This window comes from Nanorana parkeri, unplaced genomic scaffold, assembly GCF_000935625.1.
Source record: "Nanorana parkeri isolate BGI_ZX_2015 unplaced genomic scaffold, ASM93562v1 scaffold147, whole genome shotgun sequence".
Taxonomy (NCBI): Eukaryota; Metazoa; Chordata; class Amphibia; order Anura; family Dicroglossidae; genus Nanorana; species Nanorana parkeri.
The window spans coordinates 680429-692552 of record NW_017306415.1 but is presented as its reverse complement, the minus strand read 5'-3'; the positions used below and the strand labels follow the sequence as shown (position 1 = coordinate 692552).

Below are 12124 nucleotides of genomic sequence, written 5' to 3'. Positions count from 1 at the left end.
AGTGGCTCAAGACTTGAAATTTTGAGCCCTGGTATAATATATATGTATTTTAACGAAATCTGCACAAATTGTTTGTACTTTAGAAACATTAATTACTTCAGCAGACCAGGGCTAATCTAGAACACACAATCTGTAGTTATCACCCCTTCTTGTGGATCATAAAGCAAAAATAAATGCTTTGGATAATAATTATGTGTTGTTAGCATGGGTGAACCAGTAGGTGAAAATAGGTTTCTATCATCCTTTTCACACTAGGGGGTCTATTCACAAAGCTGCCGAAGGATCTGGCCATAGCTTCGGCCGATCCTTCGGCTAGCTTCGGCACCAGGACCCCTTCGTGGTATCACACATGTCATTATGAGTATAGTGAGTTAGCATGTCAGTGAGGAGTTGTGTTTGGAAAAGTTGACTGATGGCGCTGGAACCCTGAATATTTTTTTATACCAGAGTATAAGAGTTGAACGTGGAATCTTGTATCAGCGTATGGAGGTCAGTGTAAAGTCTTCTATCAGGGTATAGAGGTCAGGGTGTGGACATTAGTGTGGAGTCTTGTATCAGGGTGTGGAGGTTAGTGTGAATTTTTGTATCAGGGTGTGCAGGTCAGTGTGGATTCTTATATCTGAGTATAGAAGTCAGCATGGGATTATAGGTTAGGGTATCAATGTCAGTGTGGGGTTATTTGGCAGGATCTAGATATTGTGTATCAGTGTAAGACTGTCAATGTTAAGTCTTATGTCAGGGTAGTGATGTTGGGATGGAGTCTTGCATTAGGGAGCTGATGTAATTGTTGAACCTTATGTTAGATTATGGATGCTAGTCAGGAGTCTTGTGTTGGGGTATCGATGTCAATGTGGAATTTTGTGTCAGGCTATGGATGTCAGTGTGAAATTTTGTGTGAGAGTATGTATGTCTTGTGGCAGGGCATTTGTCATAGACTTACCCGGCCCGGAGCTCCGTGCCCGCGGCGCACCGTCTCGTCTGTGACATCACGCCCGACTCCTCCCACTGGCCGCAGCGCTTCCTCAAGCGCACAGGTGAGTCACTCAATCGGCGTTCTATCAATGTGGAATGTCGAGTGAGTGACTCGGTGTGATACTCACCTTGCCACTGCCACTGCTACAGCGCTTGGGCTCAAACTGCCATACTGAGTCCCAGCATCCGTACCATCTACTGAGGCTGCCCTATACCATACCGCAATACCTGCTTCTGCTCCTCAGATATCCACAACCAGAACCGCAAGTACTAGGGGATCTTCCCCCAGCTGTTAGTTCCTATTTCAAATGTAGCATACTATGGCTTATTGATGAACTGTATATCAGAACGCTGCTTCAATAGGAATGTGATAATATTACTAGGTAGCTTATTATACGCATGCTGGGACCTACTACAATAATATACTGTACTATAACCACCATAGTGATTCCAGGGAGTCCTACTTGCCGTATACATCTTATATCTGTATTGCAGAGGAGCTGGAAGTTATAATTGTGGTACGCACCTCCTCTTGCAGACCCTATTGAGAAACTACTATTCCCCACATTGTACCTCAACTGAGTACAACCGCACAGCCCCAAGGCCAGTAGTCTCAGAGGCCATCATACAACTTATCACACCTAGGACGGGGTACATGATGTGGAACGGTTCCTGGATCTCCGCAGCTGAGATCCAGGAAAGCCTGTACCTGTTGGACTGTGACAGCATTAGAGCCAGTATTGAATTTAGTGCCAAAGTATATATTTACTGAGGAGTTGTGTAAAAGGGTACGGATGTCATTCATTTATGTTACTATATGCTTGTCAGTGTGGAATTTTGTATGAGGGTATGCAGGGGCGTAACTAGAAATCACAGGGCCCCATAGCAAAATTTTTTATGGGGCCCGGTGATTTCTAGTTATACCCCTTGCAGAGCCCACTCGAGGTCCCACCTGAGGGTGACCCTGCAGAGCCTACCATAGACTATCTATGGTGGGCTCTGCAGGATCACCCTCAGGTGGGCTGGTCGCACTCCTTACCTCCTCCGTCGCCGGGCCCGCCTCCTTCTTCGTCACCGAGGCCACCTCCTCCCCTGCTGCCGAGCACAGGCCCGCCTCCTCCTCCACTGCCAGTGATGTCAGATGCTCGCAACGTTGATAGAACACCGGGTCCAGCCTGCTCCCCCGCTGCTGCTGGCTCTCATTGATTGTGGAGACGAACGCGCCGCTGCACAGATGATCTGAACAGCGGCGTGTTCGTCTTCAGACACCAGTGAAAGCCAGCAGCAGAAGATCCCATAGCGACCCCGGGGCCCACTGTGCCCCGACCCCATAGCGACCGCCTGGGTCGCTATGGTGATTGTTACACCACTGAGGGTATGGATGTCTGTGTTGAATTTTGTGTGAGGGTAAGCATGTAACTGAAGAGTTGCGTATGGGTATGGATATCAGTGGGGAGTATTGTCTCAGTGGACAATACTCCAATAATCATTGGGTAGTTTGGAATTTGGTAGTTGGGTTTAATATGTAAGTGTGGCGTTACTAGTCAGCATATAGATGAGAAATATCAGCAAATAAGATCACTGGCACAAAGATTTATCAAGCAGGGCAGCCGCAAGCACATCACTGGAACATACCCTTAAAACACTCATTTTGCAGCATCATCAGCCACACTACTATGTAGAATAGAAAGCGCAGACAATCAGCTCACAAGTGTCTGGAAACTTGTTATTTTAAAAAATGTGAACTTCATTGGAATGCATCTGCTTAAATCATAAAGCCACTGACAATTAAAAAAATGCTATAATTTACATCATTTTCCATTGGTGTTTTTCTCAGGGCTTTCTTCTTGGACAAGACAAACCTTCCTCCAAATACCACATCTAAAGCTGCTTTTATTGACAAGGTAAATGACCTATACTATTAGGAAGAGGCACTGCATAATTCACTATGATATAGGGGCAGGCTACTTTTATGGGCAGCCTTTGTTTGCTTGTTGTACAGGCACACCAAACACCAAGAGGGTCCATTCGGCATTCCTTCAAAATAATTGAGGGAAAAGGGGCTTTCAGTAGCTTGTGTGTTGCTGTGTTGACAGGGGAACTCTAAAAAGAGCAGTCTGTTGAGGTGGTATAAAAGAGGGTCCATCAGGACTGAAAAATATATTGTTGAAAGCCAACGATTTTGGCAACGGCACTGCTGGTGATGGCTGAATCTGAGAAGGAAGCCGAGAATGCAATTTCAGACAAGGAGTTGTAAAAAGTTAGTTTTATTGAACATTTATTATCTGGACCTTGTATCATCAACAGAATTACATGATGACTACTCACTATTTGCAACTTTAAACTGTTTAAAGTGACTAAACTGACCACCTAACATAATTTGAAGTTTTAGAAAAACAATAATGTTTGACTCACAGTAGTGGCCACATACGGCAAATCACTGTGGCAATCTGGTTTAGGATCAGCTAAGATGCATAGTCGTAGCTAATGTTTAATGTTTAAGATGTCTAAACAGATTTGCCAACAAAAATACAGAATAGTTTGTGTTTAGACCAAAGTTCTTTAAAGGGAATCTTTTTATTTATTTTATGTTTGGATGTGATCAACTTAACGTCAATGTTTCTGCAGTGGTTTTTCTTTATTTATGTACACGTTGGCAGATCTCTCTGGGCATTTTATACAGCACAGCAGTTTTGAACTTCTGTCATGTGAAACATGTAAACTTTAATTTAATTTCCTTTCAATTTTCACTCTAGCTGATGAGGCCATTAAATGCTTTGGATGAATTGTACCGGCTGGTAGATTCTTTTATTCACTCCAAACGTACAGCAGCCTGTGCCTACACAGCTTGTAGCGCCTCAGGAGTTGGATTGCTGTCTGTGTCGTCAGAACTTTGTAACCGGCTTGGAGCCTGCCATATAATAATGTGCAATAGTGGGGTGCACAGGTAAGAACAAGAGGTGTTATTTCCTGCTGATCATTTAATCATGTAAAAAAAAAAGTAAATCCAAAGTCTGCTCTACCTGAAAATGTTTCTACCCTCAAGCAGCTGTTGTAGAAACATCCTAAAGTATGTATAGGTAATTATCCTAAATGCAGGGCTGAAACACAAAAACCTGAAATTGTTATAATAACCTCCGAAAAATGTCTCACCACCCAAAGGGCATGTGAGCAATAAATGCTTTCGATGATATAGACAGAGTGAACAAAATATCAAAATTCACAATCAAAGAAAACTCACAGTAAAACACAGTGGGGGGATTTATCAAAACTGGAGCAGACAAAATCCAGATCTGATCTCTGAATCCAGATCAAAAACTACACATGAAAACATATTTTTTAGTATAACATACCATAGTCCCATACAAAAAATTCCTTATATCATGAATCATTCCACTTCAAATGTAATCTTGTGAACTTCCACCAAGATAAAATCCTTCATTAGAAAAAACTCCTAACCCTTATGGGCAGACACTCACTAACCGATATAGATAAGACCTCTTAGGTAAGAAGGTCCTATGCACTGAATCAGAACCCCAAACGAAAACAAAATGTTCCAGGTCTCCTTGCCTGCATCGGTCCTGATGACATCACTATTGATGAAATGTATTGGGTCTGAGCACTGTTACGCATAGACGTGCGGCGCACACGCGGTTTGGGGTGTACATCTGACATAGAGCGGTTTGGCATTTTACTTTAATACGGGTGCATATTTATCTCTTTGTGAGTAAATAGGTTGTTTTCATTTGTTCATTCAATAAAGGGTATTTTACACAATTAGATATTTACTTCACTTGTTCCTTATTAGATGGGTGTGGAGTAATATGTAACAAGAAGGACTGATGCAGGCGAGGAGACCTGGAACCTTTTGGAGGGGATTCATAAAATCTGGAGCAGCTGTGCATGGCAACCAATCAGCTTCTCTCTTCAGTTTGTTCAGTTAAGACTTGAAAATGAAAGAGAGAAGCTGATTGATTGCCGTGCACAGCTGTTCCAGATTTTGTCTGCTCCTAGTTTTGATAAATTCCCTCTGCTGTCTTTGCTTGGGGTTCTTATTCAGCGCATAATACCTTCTTATCTAAGAGCTCACATATTGGTTGGTGAGTGTCTGCCCATAATGGTTAGGAGTTTTTTTTCTCATAGAGGATTTTTATCTTGGTGGACATTCACAAAATCACTTACGTTTTGAAGTGGAACGATTTATGATTTAAGGACTTTTTTCACACGTGGTTTTGGATCTGGATTCACTGCAATTTGTCTTTGATTGGTGATTTTAATATTTTGTCCACTGCTTTTTTTCCACTGTGTTTATATTATTGAAAACATTTATTGATCACATGTACTTTGGGTGGCGAGCCATTTTTCAGGGGTTACTATAACAATTTAAGGTTTTTGTGTTTTTAGCGCTGTATTTAGGATAATTGTCATGTATAAGACATGTTTCTTTTTTTATCTCAGTAAATATAATTAAAAGTTGATTAAAATGCATAGAATGCATTCTCTATATTAGGTAAGCTAATCAAAATATAAGAACGCTGCACTTTAAAGATAAACATGAGGAAATACCAAAATTATAAATCCCCCAACCCAAATTATTATATATTCCCCCCAACCACATCCTGCTGAGACAGGATCTAATGCAGAGTATTACTTACATTAATCTACGGCCTTGTGGTATTCCTGCTTGCTGGTTCCAGTTATGGTGACTGATAACGCAAACCTCCTCTTCTTGCCTTGTTGCCACTCTCTCTCCAACAACATTATGAACAATATTATGTGCAATGCAAGATCGGACACTATGGGGTCAATTCACAAAGCTCAGCGTTATTAGAGTAGAAGTTAATTTATCTATCCTTATTTTACCACTCTTTATTTTACTGGCTGAAACATGCAATTCACAAAAGCCGGAATCGTGAATGCACAGGCAGTTTAACGTTCCTTAACCTCTTGCCGTCCGACCGTAGTAGAAAAACGGACGGACGGCACTGCTGCATTGGCTGTAAATCATATAGAAATAACAATAAAAAAAATTCTGAACGGAATGAATATATGATTTATTTAGATCTAAATCTGTTGACTATCAGACAGTGTAGGGAGGGCAAGCATTTCTCCTTACCACCTATAAAGCCTGTCTTGATATTAAATATGTTGCACGGAACAATCCACTTGCTCTACAACTCCACTGAAGGGTGTTCAGGGATATTTGATTTTTTGTGTCATGTGAGATTTGCCACTAACCTCTAACTGTAAAAAATCATCTACATTTGTAGAAGGATAAAAACTGTAGAAATGACAACTACATGCCGTCTTCTTCTTCTGTAAGCAAAAGTATTAAGCCATGTGAAAATGAAGAAAAAAGGTTCCATTTCTATCTACCTCATGTCATCTCAGTGCAGCAAGCATCAGATAACGTCTGAAATCTGTCATAACGCCACCCTGAAGGAGGTGATAAATCTACGTCTCAATAACGAGTGATAAAAGGACCTTTTCCTTTTGTGAATTGCATTTCAAGCAATTCACACTCCAAGCAATTTTATCACTCGAGTTGTTAAAATAACATCTGAATAGTTAAAATAAAGTCTCAATAGTTAAAATAACATCTGAATAGTTAATTTGACACTTCTTAAAAATAAGAACCGTTATTGAGTTTTGTGAATTGACTACCTTTACACAGCAACTATATAACAAGCGATATCAATGAAATAACGGCCGAAATGAAGAAAATAAGCTTTGTCAATTGACCACTATGTGTCCTGACATGAAATGAGGGTAAATCTCCCCAACAGGGACAAAGATGGCTATAAAAAAAACTTAGAGGATCTAATCTTTTCCCGCTCTATCCAAAATGAAAAAAATGTTTTGGCTAGAGTTGGACTTAAATATACGTCAAATGAGAGCTCTCAGGAGCAGTTTTTTTTTAATCATAGCAATCATATTCATTTAATGATTTTTATTCATAACAATAATGTGTTTTAATGTGCCCTTCCGATTCATGTGAATGTGAATTTTAATGACACTTAATGATCCACTTTAACTGGAAATCCTCCACTTGCATCTATTCCATCAATGTGGTTACATGAATAGGTCATCTTCCTACAAATCTCTAGGAAATTATAGCAATGCCCCTGCTTTATGCTTGTTAATATATTTTGTTAAAGTCCAAATATTCAAATATAATGTTGCCCATAGAACCTCAACATGTTTAAATGCTTGCATCAAGATGCATAGGTACATTAATTTTATGTGCTGCAAACTCTGCACGGGGTATTGCAATGCAGGATTTTTAATGCCCAGAACAACTTTGCGTGTTTCTGTTACTATCTATAGCCCTGACAGCTAGCACCATTCCTAACATTTATAGTCTTTATAATACTTAATCTACCCCCAACACTGAAACATAACCCTTATTATACCTACCATAATCTTTAACCTTTGACCTAAGCTTTCAAATTCACCATTGACTCCTAATCTAACTCTGTAAATAAAAACTTAACCTGACCCTATTACTTAACCCTATCCCTTCCTTCCCACCTTAACCCTTAATCTAACCTTTCTAATGTAACACTGTAACCACATTCTCTTAGCCTGTCACTAAACCCTCCGCTAACCTTATAAACAAAACCATCACAGTACTAACAGTCTGTTATTTTGGTGCTGAATTGTAATAGTCTTGAATACGTAAGTTACATATTTCTTGGGTCTCAAACCACAGTCCCTCAAAGTATGTCTCCAAAACACCAGATTTTATCAACAGTGGAAAAGGACAGTTGTTTAAAGGTATAAGCCAATATTCTTGGCAATGCAGCCTTTATATTTGCTAGAAACTACTAATCAGTGAAAAACCTCATAACCAATGTTTATGAGACCTTGGGTCCTTGCGAAGCATACACTGTATTCCCATGAGTATTGGTCTGTTTGAAAAAATACCAGTTTTTATTGTATAATTCTTAAATTGAAAAATAAAAATAGACAAAAAATAAGATGCAGCCTATTTGTTCGTTTAGAGTGACATTATCAAGACATAAAGGTGACTTACTAATGGAATCCTGGTTCAATTTTAGAAAATGATCCAATTGCTGCATTATTTTCATTTTGTTGAAATATAGTAAAAATGAGCAGAGATATTGCCCAGAGTATTTATATGAATTGATAAATATGTTCAATTCAATTCTACCCAGTATTGATTTTGTTATTTTATAAATAAGCCTTTCAAAGGAAAATTATAGTGTATATTCTCTTTATTTATTGTGTCACAGTGGCGTAGTGGTTAGTGCTTCTGCCTTGATTCGACTCCCAGCCAGGACACAATCTACAAGGAGAAGTTGTAGTTGCTTATGTGGGTTTTCTCTGGGTACTCCAGTTTCCTCCCACATTCCAAAGACATACTGACAGGTTCATTGGCTCCTGTCTAAATTGTCCCTTGTATGTATAAATGTGAGATAGGGCCCGTAAATTGTAAGGGACTAATGTGAATGTGCACTGTAGAGTGTGTAAATCAGTGTATAATAAGTGAAAATGTCCTTTGTGAAGTTAAAATACACTTTGCAAAGAGATTATACTCTACTTCCCCCTACCTTGACCCTGATATCTTCAGCCTGAGAACAGGCATGCAGCCAAATCCAACCTCCCTGTGTGGCCAAGAATGTAGACCTTAGATTTTACTTTGGTTTAAACCAATATCTAGTGCTGGTGACAGGGAGGATTCACACCATGTGGTAACAGACAGCTATTTTTGCTGCGTTTTGGTTTGCCCTGAGTTTTCTTTAAGCGCATGATATGTCTCATAATTTAGCTGCTATGGATTTGATTGCCTGCATTCTCTTTTTATATTTATCCTACAAGATCTAAGTGGTGTGAAACTTGGTACAGAAGTAACTATTTTGTCAGCTTTGGAACTAGATAATGCAGATTATTCATTATATATCGTTTACATATGATGATAGCGCATTACAACAGCAATTGATTGTATGCAATTAAGGGCAGCCTATTCTAGTGTTTGCTTTTTACATTCATTGTTCCCTACTTGTTAATTATAATGTTCATTTTTTGAAGGAAATGTTAAGAACTTGCATTGTTAATATTGTAATGCTGCTGAGCTATTGTATTTAATCATGTTTCCATGAATCTGTTTATACAAGTAGGACATCTTTCTCTGAGCTTGGTGATGTGCCCAGTACACAAACAGTAAACATATGTACATAAAATTATGTTTGCTTGCCTTCTCTGCTCATTACAATAGTAAAATGCAATCATTAAGACTGTTTTGATGCTACACTTATTTCTAAAATGAGCTTTTTAAACTGGGTTAAATCTGTAAGTGTTCTTGTCTCTTCCTACTAGCTGTCTTTGAATTTCTAGTGACAGTGTGCTCCCCATTAACACTGGGTCTACCATATGATGTATGCTCAAAGTCTAAGATAAAATCTTAATTCATGTATCTGTGACAAAGCAACTCATGTTTAAAGCATATGTACCCCAAAACAAATAATTCATATTTTGCAGCTTACCAGTCCATAGGTGAGGTGCCTGCATTAGTTTTCATTTTTAAGGCATTATCTTGGTAATCATGCAAATAAAACACTTCTTGACCCTGGGTGGCTATGCTCACTCCTCCACTGTATCTATTGATGGCGCTATGGTTATCACTAGGTTGGACTTCAGATATGTTCATCTTTTTTACAAGGGGGTTGGTGGAAATTACATTTTACACAAGAAAGATTAAATTGTGTTTGCTATCTGATCAGCATGCAATAAGGGACAAACACAATAAAAAAAATGGAAGGACTTGTTAACCTCACAGGTGCATTCCCTGTCTCATATGCCCTGCTCCAGGGGTCCTAGATTACAATTTTTTATTTGTAAGTAATACAATTTCTATTTTATTGGATTTTTTTTCCTACTTCTTTTTTCTTCATTTTGGGTACCTTAAAAGTCAGTCTGTTTCCAAAAAGGTCAATGTGATGTTGGGATGTTGTACTCTCATATTTTTTAGTTGCTCGCTTAGAATTATATTTGGGGAACAAAAAAAGCCACAAGCTTATAGTAAGTTTGCCTTTGCTAATTGAGCACTATTCCTGTTCTGAAGGGAACACCCTCCACCTATCTTCATAAATTTGTCCTATTGTATGTCCCTGGTTGCTATGGCATTTTGTACCAGGTTTCAGACAGTGTGCAGTAAAGTTACTCATACCAGATGTCCCACATTCCAGCTCATTTGCATAGTTGCCTGGGCTGAAGGATTTGGCTCCAATGCATTCAGCTATTTACAGATACCATACGGCAGTTGTACTCAAGAGTGAAAAAGCGTTTTATGAAATGTGTACAATAATAGTTAATTTCACATAATTAATATACTGCTTGGAAAGAGTTTGAATATTTATTAGAGATATGGAAGGGATTAATTGCCTCTTTATGACTAAAGTAAAATATGATTTTAAAAAATAGGTTGTAATTATGTAAGCAATAATTACTTCAATGAAGGCTAATTGCTTGGTAAATGAAGATAAGGGAGTGCAGTCTCTTGTCACATTAGCAGACATCTTCCAGTTGATGAAGTGATACAGCTTTTATCTATTCACATGTGACTTGTGTCGCTGTCCATAGAAACCAATCAATTTGCAGATGATATTTTTGTTGTGTAGGGTGGCACTTAGAAGAAAACAACGACTGGTTGTATTGGGCAACAAAATATAGCTGGCTGGCACCATAAAATAGCAGCTGAAATCTAACCGTATGAGCTTTTTCTGCTCCAGCTTTCAAAAATAGGATCCTTTGGGACATTACATAATATACGGTTATATTATACACCGTCTAGGTTGAAAGACACCATATACAAGCAAGTTTAAAAACAACTATATTATATAGGATAGCTAGAATTTTTGTTGAGTAGAGAAGAGCTGTTAAAAACAATTATCTGACACCAATGGAATTAGTTTGCTCACAGTATACATGCAAAGCCATTCTATCAAACTGGAGTTGTAGTTGACAGTTTTCACCATTATAGTATGGTCTTTATAAAATCAGAAATCAGAAAAACAATTGGTTAATTCAAAACTTAAAGCCACTTTTTCCATCAGTGGTCTACATATTAAATAAATAAAAAATTAGGCTCACACTGCGATACTCACCTCCTCCCTGACACTATGCCCTGCAGACTCAACTGTTTTGCAATTCAGAGCCGCTTCTGCACACCATGGACTCGCCCTCTGGGCAGACATTACCACAGCACCTGGCATCACAGTGCAATGATGCAGCTAACAGTGCAGACATTATTATGTCAGCAACAATTTTGCATTATTTAGGAGCACTCAGCACTGGAGAGGTGAAGAAAAAGAGCATCACATGAAGACTTTTGAAAAAGGGTACAGGAGCAATCAGGGGTGGGTGATGTTGGGTTTTAAGCATAGTAGGTGATACAGTACTAATTCTTTTATGCTGTAAAGGCTGAACGTTTTCTTTTTTGACATGCTTCATGTTACACCCATAAACATGGTCAAAATCGGCTCTTTGGGGGTACCAACAAATATGTCCAGGCCATTTTAGAATATTTTTGTACAATAGCTAATATTTATCTCTTTTCACACTTTTTTTTACTTTACTCTTTGGCATAGCAAAGGCATGCAGATATACATGAAGCATTCATCTTTCATTCGTTCACGTTTTGGGAGGAATGAAGCATTGTTTCTGTGAGCTGTAAGGGTACCAACAAATTTGTCTACTACTGTATTTAAGGACGGTGGACATGTTACCTTTATGACTTGGTGGTCTTGTGTATAAACCTGGAATCGTAGATACCGCCTCATTTTCACCACTTATCTAGAATAATATAATGGCTAACTACATCCCTATAAGCCCAAGTAATTAATCCATGTATGTTTTTTCAACTTGAATACCTATGTAAACTGTTAAGAAAGTACACTATAAGTCCTCTGAGTTCAACCAAAAGAAGGAAAAAAAAGGATTAAATAGAAAACAACCACCATAAACAGAACTCTATGCTCAGTTACCCACTGCAGATCCAAAGGAAGGCAATAAAACTTTATAAAGCACAGTCCAATTCACTCCATCAGTGGAAAACAAATTGTCTCCAATTCCCTAAGGCAATATTTATATTACCTGAATAGACAATTTTTGGTGCTATTAGCAAGAAAAT

At 38.6% G+C, this 12124-nt stretch overlaps 1 protein-coding gene across 1 annotated transcript in view; it reads left to right on the top strand.

Moving 5' to 3' along the window:
* Window positions 1-12124, top strand: part of PREX2 (phosphatidylinositol-3,4,5-trisphosphate dependent Rac exchange factor 2) — a 250362-nt gene that overhangs the window by 195108 nt on the left and 43130 nt on the right. The window contains exons 36-37 of the mRNA XM_018554229.1: window positions 2810-2876; window positions 3729-3919. Coding sequence (XP_018409731.1) covers window positions 2810-2876; window positions 3729-3919 — 258 coding nt within the window. The remainder of the gene's footprint in view (window positions 1-2809; window positions 2877-3728; window positions 3920-12124) is intronic.